This window comes from Pogoniulus pusillus, chromosome 3 (genome assembly GCF_015220805.1).
Source record: "Pogoniulus pusillus isolate bPogPus1 chromosome 3, bPogPus1.pri, whole genome shotgun sequence".
Taxonomy (NCBI): domain Eukaryota; kingdom Metazoa; phylum Chordata; class Aves; order Piciformes; family Lybiidae; genus Pogoniulus; species Pogoniulus pusillus.
Window position 1 is genome coordinate 48,217,294 of NC_087266.1, and position 26,477 is coordinate 48,243,770.

General features: G+C 43.5%; 1 protein-coding gene and 1 long non-coding RNA gene across 2 annotated transcripts in view; one reads left to right on the plus strand and one right to left on the minus strand.

Annotated features, from left to right (window-relative positions):
• Positions 1-15,808, plus strand: part of LOC135192291 (uncharacterized) — a 47,375-nt gene extending 31,567 nt beyond the window's left edge. The window contains exon 3 of the long non-coding RNA XR_010308960.1: positions 15,666-15,808. This is a non-coding gene — a long non-coding RNA (uncharacterized LOC135192291). The remainder of the gene's footprint in view (positions 1-15,665) is intronic.
• Positions 507-26,477, minus strand: RUBCNL (rubicon like autophagy enhancer). Its single transcript, XM_064175248.1, is given in 17 exon segments — positions 507-671; positions 673-719; positions 1,689-1,779; positions 1,878-2,031; positions 4,245-4,306; positions 5,436-5,674; positions 6,975-7,039; positions 7,752-7,897; positions 8,313-8,445; positions 8,800-8,842; positions 11,031-11,135; positions 12,069-12,276; positions 15,534-15,619; positions 20,165-20,824; positions 23,488-23,596; positions 25,590-25,686; positions 26,276-26,477. Coding segments are annotated over 16 exon segments (2,271 nt in total). The 5' UTR covers positions 25,647-25,686; positions 26,276-26,477; the 3' UTR covers positions 507-605.

Sequence of the window (26,477 nt, forward strand, 5' to 3'; positions counted from 1 at the left end):
CCTACAAGCTCATGTATCTTATTTTCCTCCCTTTCTCCTAGTTCAGGAGGAGGGGCCAAAGAGCACCTGTATGGGCATCTAACAGTAGGCCAAGGTCAAGCCACCACAAGACTTAGGACAACGTCTGTTTAAAAGAAACTTAAAATCCACTGGCTCCCATTGAGCAATTTGCCAGAGAGAATTTCAGATCAGCATCTACTTGAAGCTTTTTTTTTTTTTAAGAGCTTTTAAGAGAAGAATTTTGTACTTAGCCACTTTTTCTTATTTACAAAATCCAACACACGTGAGGAGTTCCAAGAGTGGTTTACTGTCTGTACATTATTTGCAGAACTACAGAGAGGAATAATGTTTACATGGAAAAATATTAAAACTCTTACATACAGAGACAAAACCTAGCAACAAAAGGCTGCTCTTAGAATTAACATCCAGTCCTTCTATCACCAGTTAAGATGAAACTCTTTTCAGGGCGATGTTTTCGACTCCCCATAAAGGGGATATGCATTAAAACCAGTAATGTCTAAAACAACATCAATTAATTCTTACTCAGGCACCTGAAATCTTTTCTTTAAGCACCTCCTGAAACGAGCAGTCAGAGAAATCCAGTTTCACAGAGGCACCGGCGATGGTGTTTCTGCAAGCGTCCTCCGCGCAGCAAGCCGCAGACACCTGGGGGCAGCCTCCAGACTTGAAGCATGCTTTGTGAAAGCATGTTTTGCACTCTGTTTGTACATACAAAGCAGTTGAACACTGAGAGGAACACCAAACCAAACCAAACCCCCCCCACACCACACCTTAAAAATTTACCTCAATAGCTGTATTCCTTGAAAGGTCTTCTGTCTTGTTCACCCAAGTATAAAAGTAAACAGAAGCAGTGCAAGGGACAGGACAATAACCACGGCTAAAATAACTAAACATTTTGGTAAGGTTCCCAGGAGTGTCAGCAAGATCTAACAGCAGAGCAGCACTGTTTTAGGTTCTCTCACATGTGTAGGCCTAAAAATTAGCCTCCCCCTTTAGCCATAATTACATTCAGGCAAGTCCTTGGTTTTGCTCTCTGCATTCACTGATGCAACACAGCTGGCGAGAGGCTGGTTTCAAAGGCACATGCAACAAGCTGTGCCAGGAGGCTTAGGTGAGTATGAGGAAATATTTCTCCACTGAAATGGTTATCAAACATTGGAATGGTCTGCCCAGGACAATGGTGGAGTCACCAGCCTTGGAGGAGTTTAAAAACAGCATGTGGACCTGATGCACAGGGACGTGTTTGTTGACCTTGCAGTATTGGGTCAAACGTTCGACTAGATATCTTGAATGTCTCTTCTAAACAAATGTATTCTGTGATTCTATCTATAGTTTTGCTTTCAGGGAACTAAGTTCCCAATGCTCTTAAATAAATCTGAACAAGCTTTTTGTTCAGATGTTTTTTTGGGTTTGTGCTTGTTTTGCTTTGGTGTTTTTGTCAGGTTTTTGGTTGGTTGGAGTTTTGGTTTGCTTTCTTCTTTGTTTGGGGTTTGATTTATTCCGGGTTATTTTGGGTGTTTTTCTGCGTGTGCAGTTTTTTCCTGTTGTCTTTTCTAGGTTTTAGTTGGGTTTTTTTTCTGGGTGTGGGGGAGGTTGTTGACTTTTTGTTTTAAACACACCAACATTCTCCCCGAGGAAGAAAAAGAAATGTTTAGTCTGGAACATACCTGTGCACCTCTTGCATTTGGCAGTCTGATAAGGAAAGAGCAGATCTGCACTCTGACAAAATTCACAGATAAACCCCTTTGCTTGACAGAGCTGTAAGGATACAAGGAGAGCAAAACAGCTGATTTACTTTTAATCCAAGAAAATATTAGTTGAGAATGTAAGGAGTGACAAAGGTCCCTTTGCCTTACCTCACAACCATCCACATGGGAGGTGGAGCTCTTCAGGATATCTTTAAGGAGGGGCAATAGCTGCCCTCGTTTGACCTTCACCAGATCATCCAGTGAGAAGAGGTGCAGCTCCTCTGTCAGATGGCTGGGGACCTGTTCAAATTGTTTCAGTACACTGCAAAGAGAAAGAAAAAAAAAAAAAAAACCAAAGCAAGTTACAAAAGACATGTTTTCAGTATCTTTGAAAAACAAGCCTCTCTCTCACGTCTCATGTCACCAAGGAATCATTAAAGGCAAGTTCATGCTAAGTCCTGCATTCTCTCCCAGTTTGAGATCACATTTACCATGCTTTAAATGTGCAGTCTTCAGGCTTTGGACTTGCCATGCAAGTTCTTAACTTGTAGAGTGCCCATCCCTATCTAAGGAACAGTACGGGTAAATCCTACATAGTATCTAATGTGGTTAGCTAGGGTTACTTACTGGTATTCTTGCAAAGAACTCTGAGAGGTTTTACCCTGAAAGGTTGGATGAAACTATGCTTGGACTGGAAGAGGAACACTGAAAATATAGCTATCACTTTTGAAATATCACCTACATACAAAATGAGGACCCTAATGCTTATTTCTATACTGGAATCACAGGTGGTTGTCCACAGGAGACACAAGTAAAGTACATTCTGTATTTAATTCTGGTAAACAACACATAGTTGGTATGTAAGAGGTCCAGATCAAAAAAGGGGCAGAACCTACTTTTGAAGCTCCTTTTGCTTATGTCTGTTTTTAAAAAGGTCAGCAGCTCTGTTGTTTGTGTCATTCACATAGCATCATAGAATCAACCAGGTTGGAAGAGACCTCCAAGATCATCCAGGCCAACCTAGCACCCAGCCCTAGCCACTCAACCAGACCATGGCACTAAGTGCCTCAGCCAGGCTTTGCTTGAACACCTCCAGGGATGGTGACTCCACCACCTCCCTGGCAGCCCATTCCAATGCCAATCACTCTCTCTGCCAACAACTTCCTCCTAACATCCAGCCTAGACTTCCTCCAGCACCAACTTGAAACTGCCCCCCTTGTTCTGTTGTCTGGGAGAAGAGACCAACCCCCACCGGGCTACAACCTCCCTTCAGGTAGTTGTGTAGACAGGCAATGAGGTCCCCCCTGAGCCTCCTCTTCTGCAGGCTGCACACCCCCAGCTCCCTCAGCCTCATAGGCTTTGTGTTCCAGGCCCTCACCATCCTTGTTGCCCTTCTCTGGACACCTTCCAGCACCTCAACATCTCTCTTGAATTGAGGAGCCCAGAACTGGACACCAGCACTTGAGGTGTGGCCTGACCAGTGCTGAGTACAGGGGCAGAATAACCTCCTCATCCTGCTGGCCACACTGTTCCTGAGCCAGGCCAGGATGCCATTGGTTCTCTTGGCCACCTGGGCAACACTGCTGGCTAATCTTCAGCCTACTATCTACCAGTATCCCCGAGGTCCCTTTCCTCCTGGCTGCTTTCCAGTCACTCTGTCCCTGGCCTGTAGCACTGCTTGGGGTTGTTGTGGCCAAAGTGCAGCAATAAAAAAGCAAAGTGATCCCTTTTTCTTACTACTACAATTTGAACAAGTTTATAAAAATAAATGGAAATTGAACATCATGGCAGATTTCTGGAAGAAATTCTTACACTCTCCACAAGTGTATTTGTTGGGTGCTGGGAATAGTAACATTAAATGTAGTGATTCTATAGAATATTGCTATTCCCAATAGTTGGGATTTAATATCATAGAATCAGTCAGGGTTAGAAGGTATCACAAGGATCACCTAGTTCCAACCCCCTGCCATGGGCAGGGACACCTCACAGTAGATCAGCTGTCCAGAGCCTCATCTAGTCTGGCCTTAAACACCTCCAGGGATGGAGCTTGGACCACCTCCCTGGGCAACCCATTCCAGGGTCTCACCACTCTCATGGTGAAGAACTTTGTTGAGTTTCTGTTGAGTCTGTTGAGTTTTCTTGAAGGGTTTATTTGTTTGTTGGTTTTGGGGAGGACTGTTTGGTTGGGTTTTTTTTTAAGACAATTATCTCAGAGACTTGCAGAAGTATCTTTGACCTTTAAGAACCTAAGAGAGACAGAGTGGTAAAAAGTGCACACCTAGCAAAAAAAAAAAACCTTTCAACATTTAAACCCAACTGTCCCAAGTGTGTTATGGGAAACAAATCTACTGCATAAAACCTGTTCTTCACTCAACATTTGCAAAGCAACAGTGGCAAGGTTTTGTTGTCAGTATTTTCTCTAATGATCACATTAACTCACTTAAAACTGCACTCAAGTGTCTTCAGAGATGAGGGCCCTAAAAGCACCTTAGGTGTTTTAGTAAGCTACTTTTCACGCATGATCGTAGCCCATACCTTTCACCAAATCTGCAGGTTTTCAAAAGCTTCTTTAAATGAAAAAGCTGTTCTTGCACCTCCTAAAAGATGAAGAGAAAAAAACAAAGCTATTTTTAAATGAAAAGCTATTTATAAGTGAAGAAATCACTATTGAGTTAGAATAGCCTTGTCAGTACCTTGAGCAATACCTAAAACAGTCACTTCACACTCAGCACAGATTTAAACAAATGGATTTTCTAGTGCATGGAAGACCAAGGAAAGCAAATGCTACTTTTCTTCAGAAGGGAAGCAATGTCAGCACACCAAGATGCTAGACCCAAACCTGCGTAGGAACAGCTAAGTGTTTATTTAGCCAAGAAGAAAGCACCTAGTAACTTGCAATCTTCAGCAGAGCACCTTTTCTCAAGCTGTAGGATACACAGCCCTTAGATAAACCAAACAAAGGGCAATTGTGAAGGGCCTGGAACACAAGCCCTATGAGGAGAGGCTGAGGGAGCTGGGGGTGTGCAGCCTGGAGAAGAGGAGGTTTAAGGGGGACCTCATTGCTGTCTACAACTACCTGAAGGGAGGCTGTAGCCAGGTGGGGTTGGTCTTTTCTCCCAGGCAACCAGCAACAGAACAAGGGGACACAGTCTCAAGTTGTGCCAGGGGAAGTCTAGGCTGGATGTTAGGAGGAAGTTGTTGTCAGAGAGAGTGATTGGTATTGGAATGGGCTGCCCAGGGAGGTGGTGGAGTCACCGTCCCTGGAGGTGTTGAAGAAAAGCCTGGATGAGGCACTTAGTGCCATGGTCTGGTTCAGTGGCTAGGGCTGGGTGCTAGGTTGGACTGGATGATCTTGGAGGTCTCTTCCAACCTGGCTGATTCTGTGATTCTATAAAAATTAAGGAGCCAATCAAAACTTGAGGAGCTAAATATTTACTGCAGAAGCCCATCTCCACTCTGTGTACTAAAATTGGAAACCAATAAGAAACTCTGTCCCAGATATAAGGGACATATTTACTGTGATCTCTGGCATCAGTTGGCAGCTTCTCCCTTCCCCTCCCACATGATGGGAAAGAGGGCAATTCCAAGAAGGGGTGGCAGGACAAGTCTAACTTTGGAGAAATCAAATCTGCCTCCTTCTCACATACACAAACCACAAAGGACAACCTGCCCTAGGAAGTTCTGCCCAAAAATCTCAGGTTACAACCAAAAGAAGGCCACACTTACCCTCACCCTGTCCATTTCTTTACTTTTTGTGTAGAGGCTTTTGTTAATCCACGCCACGTTGAAAATGGGCTGCTGCCATATGCTGTCCAGCAGGTGTTTGGAGAAGTTGCATACATAGTATTTTTTGAAGTCCCATTTCAAAAGCACTCGGGCAGGAATGAAAGCCTGGGCATAGCTGTGGCAGCAGTCACAGAAGTACTTGCCCAAGTAGTCACAGTAACGGAGTCTCCTAACATATTCTGCAAGGAAGAAGAAATCCACCACAACTGTGAATACTTCTGATACTTACAGGACATAGCTCTTGTCTCTGTGCCTCTTCTGTCTAAAGAGTAAGCCTTGGGCACTTTTTTGGTGTCTTTCTTTGCTTTCTTTGCCCTTTTTTGTGTGTGTGTGTGCTTACTTGTTGTTGTTTGTTATTTGGGACTTGTTTGCGGGTTTATTAGGGTTTTAATAGGGGCTTTTATTACCGTGGTAAGCATATGCAAGGCCTGTAGTTTGCCTTAAGAGAAAGTTTTCTTCATTTTCACATCCATCATTATATTTCTCTGATTATATTTCTCACTATAAAGATGTCAGGGAAAAAAAAAAACAACCAACCAAACAGAAACCCCCAAAAAAAGTCATCTCCTCTGAAGACTTTCAAGGCCCATCTGGATGTGTTCCTCTGTGATCTGAGCTAGATTATGTGGTGCTGCTCTGGCAGGGGGGTTGGACTCTATGATCTCTTTGGGTCCCTTCCAACCCCTGACATCCTATGAGACAATGCACAACAAAACAGTTCCACCAGATGGAAAGACAAGCTGATCTTGGAGTTACATACACATGACACTTTCTCATACAAAGAGGTCTGTGGGTTTTTCACAGTGGTCTCAGCACCTCAGGTTTGCTTGAGTTAATGTGCTGTTGTTGATACTTGACAGGCCATCACAACACTGCTGTTTTGTGAGCAGCCCCAGAACAAGTCCTGAAAGCCATTTCAAAGATATCTTTAGTATGATCTGGCTGTCAGACCTTTAAGTCATCACCCTTTCAAACAGTTCTCACAAAGTAACACAAATAAAACACCAGCAGGATTTTGACCCAGCAAGATTGAAAGTTTTAAGGTGATACCCTAAAAGAGCAAACCCACAAATTCCATAAGCTTGCATAAGGCTTTCAGAATGTCTCTTTAAAAAAGAGCCTTTGGGGAAATGTCTAAATTGGCACAGAGAGTGAATTATTGAAACAAATCGTTGGAAGATGTAAAGACAGCACTTTCCAGATCTTTTAATAGCTTTTCCCATTTTGTTGTTGACTGCCAGGATTTTTTACTGTGTATGTGAAGGACTTTTGTCAAATCCTGTCTTTTGTCTGCAGTGAGAAACTGCAGGCAGTGGCAAGACCCCCACTGCTTCTTTTATTATTTCATTCTTTTATTGTTGTGTGCACATCCAACAATGAGATTTTCCCTCTAGCTCTGGTACATCTATTTTGGTGACAATTACAGCCTGATTAATAGTAATGGATTTATTCATTCTTTTTCCTTTTACTAATACTTACTGCTTTCTATGGGGGTTCCACAACCAACACATGTAAAGTTTTGGGCAGCCACCACCACATCTCTCCTGCATATAGAACATACAGTTACACCCTTCAGCAAACAAAAGAGTTTAGTTAGCATTCTCACAACATGCAGGAGAGCTACGCTAGCAGCAGTGAAAACATCTGAATTAGAAGCCAACTCCTATTCCTCCACATAAAGGAAGGGGTTCTGGAAGAAGATGGAAATTGTTTCAGTGAGCCTCCAAGCTATTCTGCAGAAGTTATGCCATCAATTACTACTCCTAAATATGGCTTCTTAAGAGAATAAGTATTTTTCAATTCTTAAGGTACCATCAAGAGGAAAAGAGGAGGGTACAATCCCCATCTGCAACTCCAAAAGCAACAAGACCTGCATCCATTCAGCCAATTAGCCAGTTTGCCTACTGCGTGCATTTAACAGCACTTTATGCAGAGCGAGGCAGTAGTTTGCCCCAGTAGGACCTGATTTCTGAAAACCTGCTACATATAACATATCATCAGGGAAGTGGGGGAACTCTCCAAAATATTCTCCAGGTAGTCTCTCAAAATGCAATTGTTTAGGAGTCCAGCTAAGCACACCAAAGTGCATGTGTATTATCACCTGTAAAGTCCACATGCCCTGTTGATTGGGAAAGTGAAGCTGGTGACACACTGCAGAAAGCTGTGCCATGCACTAGCTCTAACCCTAGGTTCTGTTACTCCCAGACTCCTTCTACCATGATGTCCTAAACAACAGTGCTCAGATTCCTGACTTACTTGACTGAAGGGTGAATATTAAATATGATTTGTGATCTTGGTGGAGTCCAGCCAGAAGATCCTCTTAACTTGGATACAATCTTTATTTCTTCAGCCAGATTCAAACTGGACTCAAGCTCCCTTGGAATATCTTCCTTTGGCACCGACTATTGGGAAAGACAAAGTCATGAGGATGAACAGATCATTGTTTGGATATATGTTAAATGCATGAAACATCTCTTTTGCACTCTGTGATTTCAAACCTCAGTTTTTCACCTCTGCAGAGTCCTCCTTCAGTTAAAATCCTTCAAATTAGTGCCAGAAAAACTAACATCCTCATTGTTCAAAGCTCCACATCTTCAGTGTACTGAAGATTGAGGAGAGAAGAGATTTTCTAAGAATGCATCCAAAGTGAACTAATGAACTCTAAATACTCATCTGTGGGGTTCTTTGTTTGGTTTTTGTTCATTTGTTTTGATTTTTACATGCAGCTTTCCCCTTCCCTCGAAGTGAAGCAGCTGCAGTGAGACAATGATTATTTGGGGAACTGAATAGAGTCGGCTGGTTTTGGCTCAGACTCACTCTCTGCTTAGACGAGCTCAGGCAAGCAGGCAGTTGAACTGTAGGCTCTGTCTGCAGCCAGTGTTTTCTGAAGGCTCTACACAACTCCTGGGCTGTTGCTTCAGCAGAATTGCTGCCTGCTTCAAAAGATGATCTGAAAGTCAAAAAATATAAACAGTGAAAAGTAGCAGTATATCATCAGCAACTCCACTGCCTCTTCTTCACCCCTTCTCCCATTCCTTCTATCTTATCACTTTGCTTTGATACACCCAGGCTCTTGCAGAGCCACAGCCACCACCCTCCAGCAAGACTCTAGGACCAGAGAAATCTTCTGCTACACCAAGTGCCACAGACATTTGCTGTCAAGCAGCATTCCTTCCCTGTCCTCGGAAGGACCAAAATTACCACTCCTACACCTTCCCCACCCCAGCCAGAAGAATCACCAGAAAGCTGGTACAGCAGAAAATGTAGTGCCACCAGCTATAATACTAACAATACACAGCTTTACCTTTCATTTGGGGTGACAGACAGATTCTCAAGGTCTTCAAGTTCTGCAGTAAAGGAGAAAATTTTATCAGGCCATCTTAGAAACAAAGCTATTGTTACTCAGCACAGGTTTAAGTCTAATTTCTATGCTACCACAGAGGGAGTTTCAAATATATTCATCTTTACAACACCCTTGCTGGATGTGGGAAATAACCTCAGCTTTGGATGTAAAATAGTAATAAGAAGTCCTATCTCCTCTGACCTCCACTGATGGAAAGTACACCCCAACAACTATGGCCTTAATTTGCACTGTCAGTCTCCTTTCAAGAGCAGGAGAATGAGAGACGAAAGTGCTTACCAGTCCAGGTCCAGCCAGGAAGCACTACACATGAGTAATAAAGAGCCAACAGAATACATTCACTTCTTTGGACACTGACAGAGCCACCAGTCAAAACCATGCCAGCTAATGCCATGAACAAGCTAGTAGCAGGTGAAGTCAATGGAGTGAAGGCACACACCTCTTCATTTTGCTTATGTAAAGGAAAGATACTTCTGCACAAGGTATTTACACTGGTGGCATTAGTTCTGTCTGTGCACACTGCTCTCAGAACAAATGCTTTTCCGTTTATACATGTCAAAATAACTCCTGCTACTAGAAATGAAGTTTTAGGAACCATTTCTTAATGATTAGGAAATGAAGAGGTTAAAAAGTAAACAAATCTCTCAAGGGAACAATGAAGTATTTGTTAACAGATAGAAGGTGATTTCTCCTCAGGCTATTTTAATGGTTTCTGCTTATATAAAATTCAGAAGCTAACCAAAGAAACCTGGGGTGTCCTGAAGAGAAGTAGAACACTGATGACTATAAAGGGACAGATACTCTGCTCTAGTCCCCAAGGCACAAAGAGAGATGCCTAAAATCTAATCAGCCTCTTTAATTAGGAAATTATAATGTCCTATAAGCTCTGAAACAATGCTGACATAGTTGGATAAGGTTTGTTAGTCTCACACTTTTCTCACCCACATTCGTTGGGTTTAATCCACAACTTCAGTCCCTGCATTGTGTTTGTGTGGAAAGGTTTTGTTTGTGATGGGAACTACGTGAGTGGCTTCTATGAGAAGCTGCTAGAAGCTTCCCCTGTCTCTGACAGAGTCAATTGCAGACCTTCTGCTGGCCAAGGCTGAGCCAGGCAGTGATTATTATAGTGCCTGTGATAGCATATTTAAGAAGGAGGTAAAAAACCCTGTACAGCAACAGCTAGAGATAAGAGTGACAATATGAGTGAGAAGAAACACTCTGCAGACACCAAGATCGGTGAAAGAGTGGGAGGAGGTGCTCCAGATTCCTTTGCATCCTGTGGTGAAGATAATGCTAAGGCAGATAAGGCTTCAGGGAGGGGCCTAATGAGGCTAATGGTGGAGCAAATGTCCTACAGTTTGTAGAGAACCCCATGCCAGAGCAGGTGGATGCTCAAGAGGAGGCTGTAGCCTTATGAAAAGCCCACACTGGAGTAGGCTTCTGACTGAACCTGTTCACTGGCAGAGCTTGTGACCCTGTGCAGGAACCCACAATGGTGCAGTGTATGAATAACTGTGGCCAGTGGGGAGGACTCACACTGGAGAAGTTTGTGGAGAACTATTCCCTGTGGGAAGGACTCCACAAGGAAACAGGGGAAGAGTGTGAAGAGTACTGCCACCTCTCAGGAGGTGCTGCAGAGACAACTGTAGTGAACTGACCACAACTCCAGCTCCCCTGTGTTGCTGGGTGGTAAGAAGATAGAAATCAGGAGTGAGGTTGAGCCTAGGGAGAAGGCAGGGATAGGGGAAGGCTGTTTTTAGGATTTGGGCCTGTTTATCATTATCATGGTCTGATTTAATTGATAATTCAGTAATTTCCTAAAGTAAAGTCTGTTTTGCCCATGATGGCAATCAGGGAGTGATCTTTGTCCATATCTCAATCATATTCTCTCTCCCCTGTCCAGTTGAGGAGGTGGGGTGATACAACAGTCTGAGTGGGCACCTGGCATGCAAGCAGGGTCAACCCACACCCCCTTAGAACTACAGAGATACTCTTTTCTTGTTGCTGGATTTTCTGCATGTGTTCTCATAAGGAGTCATGCATACATTGTTCCTTCCTTTTCCTCCTTATTTCTCCTACAATGGCAGCTACCAACGCAACAGAACTTCCAAATGATGCAATAGATGCAGCTGAACAACTGAGTTATTTCTGCAACTGTGATGTTAAAGTCTTACCAATAATCACATATTCATCCTCTGAGTCACTGTGGCAACAAAATCTGCTGACCTCATGATGTGATGATAGATGCACTGGGGAGCTGCCAGGCAGCAGAGCAGAGCCTGTTTAGAGCAAAGACAACACCAATTAATATTTATTTCAAACACCACTTCACAATATAAACACCAGTTTCTATTTCTAATAGCAATATACCAAAGCCTTAGCACACAGCCTGTGTTTACAAAGTGATTTTTTATACACATATGCAGCAAGCCAGTCCTTGGGAGTCTGTCATACAGCACATACCTGTTCCTTGGGAAGAAGCTTCCAGAGACCAAAGGCTTTATCAGCCATGTCTCTCCTTCTCACACCCAAACATACCATTTATTTTTGCCAGAAGTTAGGCAATTTAGACTAGACTTCAGTTCTACCACTAAGAATCATATTAAGAGGATAAAATCCACTTAAAAATGCATGTCCTGACTCAAGCATTACAGTGCCAAGAGTTATCTTGCCTCAAACTGTACACGTTGAATACTTTGAGCAGTTTCACTCAAGTCACTTGCATGGTCACAGTGTCATCAGGGTTGGAAGAGACCTCACAGATCATCAAGTCCAACCCTTTACCACAGAGCTCAAGGCTAGACCATGGCACTAAGTGCCACGTCCAGTCCTGCCTTGAACAGCTCCAGGGACGGCGACTCCACCACCTCCCCGGGCAGCCCATTCCAGACCTGCCTGCTGCATAAGCATCATGCATGGAAGTAAAAAAGCCAAGCTTCATTTTCTGCAAAAAAGGATTTAATCAGGCAGAAATGTAGACAGTTAGAGGCATGCTCTATAGAGAGTTGTGCTTGGTGTGTGACACTTCAACCTCATGTTTCCTTTGTCAGATGTGACCACTCAAAAGAGAATAATTTGATCCACAAATAGTTGGTGGCATAATGATCCTCAAGGAACACAGTTCTCAAAAGATTCAAAAGGTAACAGGGGATTTCCTCCTGAGTAATGCCTTCATTTAGTATTTTCTTGCTCAAAAATAATCAGCAACTTGCCTTCATAACCACTGTCTGATGAGGCAACAGAGGAATCAGATTTCTTCACTCCAGGGTAAGAAGATAACTCTGAATCTGTGTGATAGCTGCCATCCAATCCGCTTGTTTCCTCCATACCCCAAGACTCTGCTTGTTGGCTTAGGATGTTACATTTCATTTTTTCTAGTGATGCTATAATCATATCTGCAACAAAAAAGTGTGCATTTTCCTAGGAGCAAAATGGGAGCACTCATTAGTACACACTGTATTTGATATTTGCTTGAGCAAAAAAAAAATGTTCTGTCCCCTCCCCCAGGTACTTTTTCAACTGACAAAATGAAAATGTAAAGCTACATCATCTTTCATTTAAATACCAATAAACCCCAAAACCCACCAAACAACCACTCCCAGGGCAATTCAGTGACAACATTTAAAAGGCAATTGCCCAGATAATTGTCTCATCCTTGATTAAAACATACCATTTGCTTTTATCTTACCCATTTATTAGATAAAAGGAACTTGATCACATGCCTAAGTGATGAATACGGATGCAGTTTAAAGGCAGGGTCTTCTAGTTACACTGCATCATTTACCATGCAAGTGTGAAGCCATGTAACCTATTAATGGGATTTAAACCTCAAGTCAGCATGTGCAAGCAGTTTTGCAGGGATACTAGTTTGGATGTGGCCAGAAGCAGCAAGTTTAGAGGGGTAGTACAAAAGCCACTAAAATGCTGTCATGCGTTAAAGAGTTAAGGCAGTGAACAGAATGAGGTAGCTTAGAGTCAACTCCAGGCTGCATAGGACGTCTGGTATAAGTGGGAACCTAACACATCCCTGTTGTTTACACTGCCTTAAATAAAAGGCAGTCATTTCAAAGCCTCACCATGGTATTTCCCTGCCAAACAACTCCTTCCCATGCTATCTGCTACAATCTTGCCTGCCTAGGTCACCTGTTCTCCAGGAAAATGAAATTTGTACCATCACCTCTGACACGTACAGACAGACCTGAAGATTCCTGCCCCAGCGTTACTCCTGTATTTCTTGCTTCCTCTGGTATAACAGCATCTCACCAGCCCCACTTGTGCCAGTGCTGCTGCTCCGGGTACAGCTTCCCAGCCCAGGCTCAGTTCCAATGTGGATGCATCGTGGAGAAATAAGTGCATTCATGTGCATGAATGGAAACCCAGAGATGCCCACCCAAGATGCTCTCCTGGTCTCCTCTCAACTGCATGTGCTTGCATTGTGCAAAGCTAAATCTCCACTGAAAAACACGTGGCACTATCCAAGGCTAGAGAGTCTGAGTGTGAATTACAGCTTGATAAAAAGCAGCTGATGCTCAGAAGATTGTGTCAGTGTTCATGACATCTCTTACACCCTCTATGGGAAGCATGAAGAAATATATCATCAATGCTCAGAAACAGCTAAATCTTAAGATGCTGACTGCTTTCTTACTGCCTGCAGCTTAGAGGAGGTCAACATCAGAGAAAACTCACAAATCTAAGTGTTTGAAGAAACTTTTCTCTTTCCCCTAACACTGATTAACATCACTTGCTTGGTGCAGTTTCTCCAGAGATAACTTTCAGCCAACTTCAGGACACACCATTGGCAAAGAACGAAACAACGTTTTTCCTTTTTGCAAGATAAAGATGACATCTCCTCCTTAGAAGATCAAAAAGCCTGCGTGGCACTGGTTAACCTCAAGTTAGTGCAGAGCACAACACATGGGCATGCTCTGCTGATAAAAGCAATGATGAGTGTATCTGAGAGAACTGTATGCAGAAAGATGGGACAGGATACAGGCAGTCCTGTACTCAGTGTGACTATCATCTTTCAACTCTACCTCCTGATTGGTCTATTACATTAAGAAGTCCCAACTCAGCTGTTACACACAAACCTTACTTCTCTTCCTTTCCACTCACATCAGTGGAAAGTCCCTCCACATAATCTGGCCCCTGACTACAACTTTCAGCTTTGCTGACGCTACACGTTCCTTAGTGTTCAGTTTCCTAAATTTCAAAGAGATTATTTGACAGCTTAGGAAGGAGGTAGAGTGTTTGGCTTCTGGTTTGGTTTTGGTTTGTTTTTTTTTCCTCCATTTTTTAAGGCTGCTTACTCATGTGGGACTGTGATGCTGCTATCTTTTAACCTGTAATCACATCACTCCCCAGTCATCTGCACAGGCTGCCCCGGGAGGTGGTGGAGTCACCATCCCTGGAGGTGTTCAAGAAAAGCCTGGCTGAGGCACTTAGTGCCATGGTCTGGTTGAGTGGCTAGGGCTGGGTGCTAGGTTGGACTGAATGATCTTGGAGGTCTCTTCCAACCTGGTTGATTCTATGCAATCTTGCCTCACTTCACAGTGGTCATACTGTGGTTTCTAATCCGGGTGTATAATCACTGGATTTCTTGTGACTGAAAGCCAATTACTTGGGTTTTGGTTCCCACATTACCCAGAGAAGCAGCACCTCCTTTCTGAAACATGTCTCACAACAGTTAGTTTACAAGTTTGTTGGCCTTTGCTGTGCAATTTGTTAAGTGTTTTTTAGGGGGTTATTTTAAAGCACTTTAAGGACACTAAGAGCTTCTAGTCAAACTTATGACTTGCCACTAGCAAAAGCCATGCTGTGCACAAAGAGCATTACTTCCTGGGCCCATGACATGGGATTACATTAACATCAAAGGGAAACTAAAAATAATTAAAACCCCACAACACAAACCAAACCAGCGACAATAAAATCCCAAACAAACCAAGCCAAACTCTTTTGTATTAAAACCTTCTGACTGCAACAGTACAACAACTAGCTAAAATATTAACACCTCTTTTCCAATCGTTAGAAAGCATTAACATTTAGCACAGAGTTCTGTGTGGCAGCAGTATCTTCTAATCTCTTGTTCACAAGCTCACACAGACCGCCTACCTGGCAACATAAGGAAGACCAATTGGACCCCTATGCAAATTAGAAACCATAAGAAACTGCTTGAATGGCTTCATGTGTTAGCAGTTACTGTGCTTGTAATTAACACTGCAATTCTTTTACAGCAACCTCACCTACTCATCATAAACACACACAAAAAAAATCACCCTTAACCTTTTCCCTGTCTTCTGATAGTACAAGCGTGGGGCAAATCCCATCCATATGGATGTAGGTGCAATAAATTCCATCTAACGTATTCCAACATAGCTTTAAAGTGATTATAGTTATCTTACAAATTTGATCTCAAGGAATGTGAGGGAAAACAAGAGAATAAAAAGCAGAAACCTATGGCATTCTAATTTCTTGGATGAAGTGTCAAAATGAGCAATTGGGCATTTCAGATTTGTAGATTGGCTCACAGAAGGGAAGAAGAGGGAAAATACAGCATTTCTAGAGATGAATTTGTCTATCAGAAAGCTCTGGTATTGATTAATCATTTTGCCATTTGGGTTTGCCACTAGTAAAATAGAAAAATAAAACCACATTATAACAAAGGTCCTTCTTGACCTCACCTTCTCTACATCCTCTGGAAGCACACAGGTGTCCTGCAAGGAGCGATTCAGTGGTATAGCACTTATGTTCAAAGATGAGGTAGAACCTGAGGAGGCAGCAAGAACTTTTATTAGTTATTTCTTCTTTTGCAGGTCCTAGGATGTGTGCAGGGTGAATTCCTGAAAGTGAAGCAAAGATTCTTTCCCAAACCCAAAGTCTTGTTGAAGCTGGACACTGTGGTGAAGTTAAGGAGGAGGAGAGAGAAACGTGAAGAACAAGCTGGCATTTGGACTACCCTGGCAATCTGAAATGTGAGTATCAGCTACCAATCAAATAGTTTTACATTGTGTGGTAACAGAAGCTTTGAACACCCAATACAATCCCTGTCTCCCAGCTACAGCCTGGGGACAACCACAACCAGAATGCCTGGCTGGGATTACAGTGATGCTCTGCAGTTTACAACACAGACAGATAACACAGCTGTCTGCTTCACAACAGCTGGGCAGAAACATCACTGCTGTCTGGCCACGCAAAGAGATCCATCAAGCTGTATTTTGTTCCTATAGCAAGTTTGGAAAAACCTTTGCTGCTAAGGTTTTCATATCTCAAGGAAATCTCCCTCCTGTTTCCAAATGCAACCCATATACTGCATGATAATGCGTTCAGCTGAGGTGGATGCATTAGCCACAGCACTCACTGCTTCCCAGAACAGCAGTTTCATTTTCCTGGCAGTTATGGCCGAGTGTGATGAGCACATGAAGCAAAATCCACTTCTTTTTCCCTGCTAAGAACTTTTCACCAGGCATCAGAGCACACATCTGGTTTCTTTAGATGTACCATGGATTTTTATATACACATATCTACACTTAAATATTCAACCTTCTTCCCCAGAGAGCTGAAGGTGTGAGGTCATGCTTTGAAAACAAAACATGAGGGCACTAACAACCACAGCTACAATAAATCTGCAAGAAAGGATGACAAAGATTATATATAATGTCTATGAATGTACACACTAATGAGATACCAAAGGAAGTGACTCCTGTTTTATACACTGACTGCTGTTTGTTTACTACCTCTCCTTTGGCCTTATACCCAAGCAATTACCTTTTCACTGTGGTAATGTTTACTGGATAAAACAGACCTTATCTAAATGCAATTTGAAGTTGTTGTAGATTAAAATATGTTAGTCAAAGATTTTTTGTTTAAGGGGCATGCTTAAATCCGTTTAAAAGTCAGAGAGGATAAAGAGGTCACACAAAATATGAGAGCAATTTGTGAAACCTGTTTCTCCAACTAGAAGGCACTGACTCTCAGGCCTACTTTAAATTGTTTGTATTGCCTTATTTACAGAAGCCATGTCACACTAACCTGAGCATTGGTGACATCAGGCTGCAAAGTCAACACCATGCTCAAGCACAACACCACAGATGTAGATATGTATAGAATTATTAACACCTGTAGTGTTTACACCATGAAGGAAAAAAAGAAAGGCAGACAATCTGACTTTTCAAGACAGAATTAATCACCTGATTAGTTCACTTTCATGCCTATTCATCTTACTGGCTAATCAGTGTGTGGGGAGTACTAGTAAGTATCAAATTCAGTGTTAAAGGCTCTACAGTTTGATAAAAGCCTATATTCTAAACAGATAACTAACACTGGTCTTCAAAATAAAACTAATAAGCAGGTATAAGGAATTGGGAAAATTACTCCTTTCTATAAGGCACAAGATGCAATTCATCTTAAACTGAAATCTAATGAGAGCTTTCTCTTTTGCTTAGCTCTTGCATTCCACTTATATCTTTAACTTAAAGAATGTGGGAAGTAGCACAGAGAAACAGATCAGTGCATCTAGCAATGGGTGGCAGCTCTGGGTCTGATGCAGAAAAAAATCTAGTTGCCCTTCTGCTCACGAGCACTGTTGCCAGAAGGTGGCTGGGGCAAGAGCCTTGATGAGCCCCAGGAAGAAGTGACCTTCATGCCCACAGAGGTTAAAAGCACGAGCAAGACCTGTAAATTGCCATTGACACATCAGCCACAGCAAAGCCACCATCACACACCAGATTCAGTCACAGGCTCTTCATTAAAAATGACAGAGCCTTTTCACAAGGTTGCATGAGGAGAATTAAAAAAAAACAACCTTACAGAAGTCTCACAGGACCAGCAGAAAACTCTGATGGAAAAAAATGTTATTTATTCTGACTAAAGTATGTAATTTTTATGTGTCTCGTGCATCATCAATTCTCCTTCAAGAAACAAAAGTGAGAAGCCACCACCTTGGACACAGAAATGGAAAGGATGGTAAGTCAGGAGGTGCTCTTGTGTAATTCCTGACTTCAAATTAGGCTTTTTATTTCTTCTATTTTGTTATTTGCTTTTCCTCATTCTTGTAAACATTCACAGCTCTGGGAAGAATGACATTTCACTCCTCCAGGCCTAGAGAGTTCGTTGGCTGGAAACAACAAGTGAAACAGGGACATTTTCAATCTCCATAGAGCAGACCAAAGCCTAAGAGAGGCAGAGCCCACCACACCACACAGGGTTTAACAGGATGGTGGGTCCCATGAGGAGCAATTGTTTGCCAAACTAAGATCACTGCTTCTTCAGTCACCTGGCTGCTGTACCTCTCCACTCGTGCCAAGAGATCAAGTCATGCATGACTTCATTGTTCTCACACATGTGCCTCACAGTTGCCGCTGACACAGAGTGCCTGGGCTGTGTTTTCCAGACCTGGCTACCACAACCTGTGCAACTGGTCTCAGCCAGCTCCACCAACCTTTGGGTGTGGTTTCCTTCTCAAATGCTTGGGGCCACCACCCAGCAGAAGGAAGCAACTATAATCGCCACCATACAAACTGTTGAGGACAGCCTATCCAGGAGAACAAAGTTATCATTAAGGGCTCCCTGTCCTGCACTGACACATCTGGATGCGTTCCTCTGCCACACACACTAGATTCTGTAGCTCTGCTCTGGCAGGATTTTGGACTCAATGATCTCTGGAGGTCTCTTCCAGTGCCTAACATCCTGTGACATGTCCCTGTTTGAAATCTTGCTGCCAACCCGAGGCCTCAGAAGAGCTCCGAGTGAATAACTAGGAAGGACAAGAGCTTAGAAGTGGAGCTAAACAGAGTGCCACCACTTGATCTATTTATGGCCAGTAGTAGTCCTAAACAAACAACTGAAAAGCCAGCCTCTGCCATTTTTAACACAAAACAGCAGCCTGAGTGTGCCCTGTCTTTTGCTCCTTTCCAGTAGGAGATCAGGCCTCAGTAGCACCATCTTTCCCAAGCTCAGCATCTACTGAGAATAAGCCCCTAGATACTGATCCAATCCTTTATCAATATATATATTTTCAACAATGCTTCCCCTTGCTGTAGCCAAGGCTGTTCATATCAATGTGAGGTACTGAACACAAAGGAGATGATTCTGCTGTCCCTGCTGAGGGGCACAAGGCCTGGCCTGCAGGCCCTGAGGCCAGACCAGCTGCACCATCAGCCATCCTGGGGTGGCTGCAGTGAATATCCCCACCCACTGAACAGGTCTTAGCTTATGGGCCTGCACTGCCCTGAGCCCCTGTCGCTCCAGGAGCAGGGCGCACCCTTTCCTGGCAGTCCTCAAACCTGTATCTCTTCACATACAATAGGCAGGACATCCATACAGTCAGAAAGTGGGGAGGGGTATAAAGATCCTGATGCATATCAGATGGATGAGTGGATCTCCAAGACAGTGGGTGCACTTGCAAATGAAAGAGGAAAGAATGACAGTCTCGCTCTGACACAAGCCAATTCAGACACAATGGGAATATCCTGCCTCCACAATTCAGGAATCAAAGGATTCTCCTGCCTCCTTCCCAGGTCATACATAGGATGTCCCAGAAAGCCACACACACCAACGAATCACTACTGAACACTAAGCCCTACACTTTCATGAGAAGGGTAACAGCAAAGACAAGACAAATCTGGTGCAAGTCACAGCAAGTGGATGTTCCACATTTCTCACAGCTGAGGGATTTTCACCTTTTACCACTGAATACCATATTTTAATGCCAGCATTTAGCTACTTCATTGCAGATGACACCAAGTTGTGCAGCTGTGTGGATCTGCTGGAAGGCAGGAAGGCTCTGCAAAGAGATCTGGACAGCTTAGATAGATGGGCTGAAGCCAACGTTATGAGATTCAACAAGGTCAGGTGCTGAGTGCTACCTTGGGCCACAATAACACATTCAGTGTTACAGACTTGGGGAAGAGTGGCTGGACATCATCACAGAAGAGAAAGACCTGGGGGTGTTGATTGATGGCCAGCTGAATAGGAGCCAGCAGGGTACTCAGGCACAGCACCTTGGCCAAGAAAACCAATGGCATCCTAGCTTGCATGAGGAATAGCATGGCTGAAAGTGAAAGCCTGTCCCCCTCTACTACTATCTCTAGTACTGTGTTCACATGATTTAGTGGCAGTAGCTTAGCAGTACTGGCAGGATTGACAGGGTTTAGTGGTAGTAGCAGGACTGTAAACTCTAGGCAAGTGGTCAGATTTGGTGATCTCAGCAGTTCTGTGGCTCCAATTCACAATCACCATAAATAAGGCCCACTTCTGTGTCAGCTGTCTTTCCTAGCACATAAATGTTAAACCAAAAACGGACCTGTAAAGTTACCTGTTTGATTTGCTGTCTCTGACTGGGAAAGTCCATTAGAAGAATTGCTGTCGTTGTTGCTGGTGGGTGCAGGATCCAAAGCATCAGGGTACTTCAAGACATCTGCTCTGCCAGCAGTTGAACTGGACAGAAAGCTTGAGAAAGTCAAGTCTTGTTCGGTGGAGGTGTAATGTCCTTTTCCAGGATGCACAACAGCTGATGTGACAGTGCCTCCCGTTAGCGTCACCTGGGTAAAACAGGTCTGCTTCAGTGGGGACACGTCTGAAAGAGTGAAACCATGCAAGGAGGAAGTAGCAGGATCTCCACCTGAGTCATGGGGACAAGAGCAAGTATCTGGTGAAAGTTTAGAGGCCTGTAAGTCAGTGTTGTCCCAGCATGCCCGGTGCCTTGTGAACCGGATGTCTGTCTGTGTACAGGCAAGGCTGTGCTGTGCAGGGTCACTGCCATCGCGGCTGTCCCCATCGCTGCTTTCTTCCCACCGTTCCACATCACTGTCCAGATGCTCAGCTGCCTGCATGGTGGTCTGCTCCGGCACCACAGAAGGCTGCAAACCAGATGCATTCAAAACAGATACGAGAATGTCTTTGATAGCTTCAGCACTGCCTGGGTATGACCCAAAACTTCCAGCATGTCCAATCACTGCTGGCCTGGAGTACTCTTCTGCTCAGAAGAGGGAAGAAATCAAAAGATTAGAAAGCAATTGCTAAAAAACAAAGTATGAATATTTACAACATGAATAAAACGCACATTGTTTTTAATGTGAGTGAGAAGAAAGAAGAACTGGATTCACACACCACTGTCTGCTGTCCCTCCCTGCAAAAATCCTGCTGTCTGCAAGCAGAAAGTGCTTCTTTCACCGATAAGGCCAGGCAATAAACCAGGAGTAAAAGAGTGTTGCTGCTTGTTAGGATTTCAATGGCAACAGATTGTCAGCACTCTCAAAACCACCTCTGTTCTATAAGACTGAATGTGATACAGTTACCAATACAGCTCCTGGTGTCATTGTCATAAAAATAGGTCACATTATAACAAGTATCAATTTATCAGGAAGAGAAAAAAAATACACAGTAATAGAAGGTCAAATGCTTATGTGTTCCAGTTCAGTCAGACACTCCCCACGCGGAAATGGCTACAGTAACCTTCAGTCTGTTATTCATAGATGTGGCAATATCTATGTGAACCCATAAAGAAAATTAGCTCTGCCAGCAAATTCATTATCAAGCCTCTGAAGGAATCAAAGCACTTTGTGCCAAGGTCCTATGTGATCTACTGCAACACTGCAGTTCAATAGGAAAACGAAGACTGCTCTTAGTGGCATACATGGCAACATTAGCTTGATACTGAAGTGTGCACTGCTACCAACAGCTATTCAAGGTATAGGACTTCAACTTATTCTTGAACAAAAAAGCCTCCCAGAAACAGCCAGGCAATGGAGAAATTGGACACAAAACCTGCTCAAGAGGAAACTATTGACCACATCACAAGTTAACAACTGTGTCCTTTGGGAAAAATTACTTGGTTGTAAAACTGTAGGAACTGATACACAATCAGGATTCATCTACAGAGCTAAGAACTCTTAGTTACAACCATGAACAATGTTAAACACTGCTAGTAAAAAAGAATACCCACCACCCACACAAAACCACACCAGCAACCAAACTGCATGATAAGAAAGTTTACTAATGCAGAGATCAAAACAAATCTCCCCCCATGCTTTGGAAAGCAAGTCTAAACAAAGAGCAGTTCTCATCAAGAGGAATCTGGAAAAGAAGAAATCATGTGAAAAAAATATAGGAAAAAAATATCTTGCCAAAGCTGCCAGTAATGCCATCCTAGGAAAGCCAGGTCAGTTAGCTGGAGTTCATCAGTGACCACAGTCACCTGCCACTCACAAAGCTCTTAAAGTAGCAGCAGAACTACCTATTTTGATGACTGCACTTGCAAAGAAACACCTTGCCAATGTAGCCAGCCATGGCAGCGTGAGGGCAGGTACAGAAAAAACAAAGTTAGCTGTTTTTTCAAAGAAACTGCTTTCTCTTCCTGAAAAGACTGGAATACATTTTGGCAAATCCTGTGTGATGGTTTTGGTGTTACCTCCCCCCCCCCCCCCCCCCCCCACACACACTTTAGAAATCACCCAGATGAGACTCAGCTGGCTCTGGAAATTTGAATGAAGCTTATTAGTTACAGCTGGCACAATATACAAGCAGATATGTACAGTATATACAGTTATAGACAGAAATAGACAAGGGAAAAGGTAACACAGAAACACAACAGCCCTCCCAGAAACCTGAGTCTCCAGGAGGGGCTCCCAACCACCCTCTCACCTTCCCCCTACCCCAGTCCCAAGGAAGAATGGAGGTTTGGCCAGGGGGCTAGAAAGCAAAGTGGATTAGTCCAAAATGGAAGGTGAGGTTAGAGAGCAAGATGCAGCTCAGCCAGCTGAGAGTGATGCCGAGTGTCTTATCTATGTTTTGGCTTACTTTTTTATACATCTCAGTAAGCCAATGAGGGAAGCAGACATCACCACTGTTTTCCTTTTACAGCCTATAATCTAGTTGTTCTCACCAAAACATTCTAGCCTGCTTCAAACTAGCACATACTGATACTTCACTGTACAAGAATACTTTAACTTGGACTGCAAAGCATCTTTTCTGTGCAAGACAAACATTTAGTTTTGTTGTCTTCAACTCCTCTGCTCTGCTCTCTTATTGCAAAGTCCCATTGCCTTTCCATTCCCTCTCAACATTTATCATCTCTACTACTTCAGCATCATGAAGTTTCTCCAGCACTAATCATATAACCATACAGCTGAATACTTGCTTTTAGTAGAGGTATTCTTACTTAAAAAAAAAAAAAAAAATTAACTCTTGCTACTCCAAAAATAGGTTAGTTCCATTAAAAAACAAACAAAAACCCTAAGCAAAGGAAAAAGGCACCAAAAAAAGACCCAAAACAAACTAACACCACCCCAAAAAAAACCACAGCAACAATCCTCAAGTTCAGTTTTGCAATCAATAATCGTGTGAGTAATTATGGTAATCTCTTAATATCTGAGAAACTATTCCTTGAATGAACAAGAAGTTAACCTGCCAGGAATCACATGAACAGTTGAGCACAAAAATGGCCAAAGCACCATTTCAGAGGCAAGAAAACCCATACTTTAAGTTGTATAACATACTTTGAAGTAGTCCCATCTTCAAAACCCAATAAGCAAGATCTTTGGTCCATCCCGATTATGCTTCTTTAGTACACATAGATGTTGATAGCATCTGCTATTAGCGCCAGCAAAACTCCCCAGAAGGACACATTTTAGAACATACCTGAGAGAATGGAGATTTGAGGTGTTGGAGCAAGGCAGCTAATCCTCACTGAAGGATTTGAAGAATACGCTGACTCTGTGAAATCCACCTTGAGGCTTTTGTGGTTTAACTAGAACAAGAACATATAGGTGGTTGATTTGGTTGTAAGAGAACAGTGCTCTGGTAATAACATCCTCAGTCTCACAGTCTTATCAGCAGGAAGCATACTATGCTAAGACAGTCACCTAAACACTGCCTGTATTTCTGGTTGTCTGAAATTCTCTGCAGAATCATGCACTGTCTGAGAAGCACTGGCATCTCAATTCTGCAGCTCATAGTTCATTAGGAGGTAGCTGACCAAGAGAAATCATCCATAGCAGGAGAATTAAACATGTGCATAAGGCATGAATAAAATGTTAAATCAGATGTCTAGATCTGTCAAAACAGCAGCAATGGAGTAGAAAAGACTTCAAGCATGGGCCTGTATACAGTCTGTGAGGCCCTGACTCTATGAAATATCTGATGCATGTGCTTCTTCATCTCCCAGCCATACTGACTGGGAGCAAGCATGGTCACATAACCACACCTAATCTGATAGAATAGGGTACACACGGTTCACACCAGCATTGTGGTTAGCCCAACATAAAGGAAGAGGTGACAGAGGCAACACTTGACCTGGCATACAGGTCAGATATAAGCTGATCAATATTCTGAGTGCATTTGGAACTGGCTGAGCATGTTTGTACCAGATCAGCATTTTGCTTTGTGTGGTCACAATACTTCTGATTTGGAATTTCTAACCCCAAAGCCAGATTTGCCATATTGCCAAACCAGTGTAAGCTGAACCAGGGCAAGCAGCTTATTAGGCACCAGAGAGGTGAATTCCAATTAGGGAGTAAGATACACTAGGCTGGCAAAGCAACAGATCTCCTCCCCACACTCAAAGATTACTGGTGAGGGTCGCTCATTTGTCTCCTGTTCCCTTTCCAATGCCTCACACCTGGTCTTGGACCTGCAGACCAAGGGAAACAAAGAGGTGCTGAACTCCAACAGATGCAGCATTAAAGGGCACTTAACCAAGGCATAAATAGTGTCTTCCACATTCACAGATATTAATGGGATGTGTCCACACATAAGCATCCCCAGGATGCCTCTTGGCCTCCCCTGCACTCTGTGATCCCATAAAAGGTGGGCCATATACCCTGTGCTGACCACTAGGTTCCCCACATGGTCCCATGGAAGAACAAGGTGACTCAGAGCAGATAACACTTTAGACTCACAGAAAGCAGAAGAAATTAAAACCCCCAAATATTTTCCCATTTAACTGAATGATAACATTTCAGATTAAAAAAAGTACTCTGAATTTTAAATGCTTCATGTTTGAGCATGCCAGTGCTTAGAGAAATACTCAGTATCTGATAATATGCAAATATCAAATTGTCACTAGTTCTGGGTAAAATAGTTCTTACAGGAGCTCATTTTTTTATTAGTTTTGGGGTTTTTATTTTCTAATATCAGCAATTAACAGACTCTACCTACATCTTAGGACACAAGTACCACAGCTGCCTGACACTGAGGTGAATGCAAGTACTTCATATATAAGTATATATATATATATATATATAGTAAGCAAGTGTTAAGATTTTCTTTTTCTCAAGCAACTCTCTCATTTCTTAGCAGAAGCAACTGTGTGTTCCAAGTATCCAGAAGAAGTATTTCCATTTACTTTCCAATTGTATCACAGTCTGGGAAAAGAACTCCCCTTGTTTTAATGTGATAGTTAAATACTAACAATTTTTACATAGATATAAAATGCAATTAAAAAGCAAGAGCACTTGGAAGGAAATATGACCGAAGAGTACCAAAACATGTTGCCATACCCAGTTAAAAACCACTCTGACATCCTTCATAGCATAAATGAGTCCGCTCCACCCCCCAACACTGGGACTGTATTTCCCAAATTAACTCCGTAATGAAACCGTCAGCATTTAAAAACTATTTACCGCAACCACTAACAGCGAAAAGCTTTTGTATGGAAGAAGTCACGTCCGTGTCTTCTCCCCCACTCACAGCCCAGCTAACGAAAACACGGACACAGCCTTTCGATGCCTTCGTCTCCTTACCTCGTTGGAGCAGGGGTGCTTGAAAACTTCTGCTCCGCTGTAGGTGGCTAGAGACATGATGGGAAAACGTTCATGTTTTGTTCTTGTTGTTGAGTACCTGGAAGCAAAAAGAGCTAGAATCATCAGCACATCAGCCGCGAATCTTTATGTGTTTTGCAGACTCTACACTTAATAGTCTGGACTGTCTTGAGTCTCATGATGAGCTTACCGAGGAGCAGAGGTCAGCAAGAATGGAAATCTGTGTTAGACAGAGCCCAGTTTAGGTATAAAAAAAACCCAAACCAAAGCAAACAAAAAAAAACCCAAAACACAGTACAAGAGTAATGCCTATCAACGGCATAAAAGGAACATATTGATCTTCTGTACGCCACAGTTTTCCGTAAAGGAAAGAGACATCGCGGACTCGGTACCAATGAAGCCCCCACGCTCCAGCCCTGTCACAGCGGGGCTGCTTTGCCCACGAAGAGCACAGGCGACGGACAAAACGCACCGTCGCCCTCCCGGCACGCCGCTGGAAAGCCGTGCTCCCTTTCACACACAGCTCTCGGGAGCCTTTCATGCGGAGAGAGGCACAGAGACGCCCCGAGACGCCCCGCCGGCCGAGCGCCTGCCCCGCCAGGAGCGCACACCATGCGCCCTAGCGAGACTCGGACCGCCCTTCGCCCGCTCCGGCGCCTCAGACCCACCTGCACTCGCAGCACCCAGCCCAGCACGCTCCTGCCCGCCGGGGCTCGCCGCTGGAGCAGCTGCGCCAGGCGCAGGCTCTCCCAGTTCTGGGGCCGGAGCTCCGCCCGCGGGCGGGAGGTGCTGCCCAGCGGCGAGACGTTCCGCCCACAACGGCGGCTGGGGGCGGCCCGGTTCGTGGCGGGGTGAGTCCCTCAACCCTCC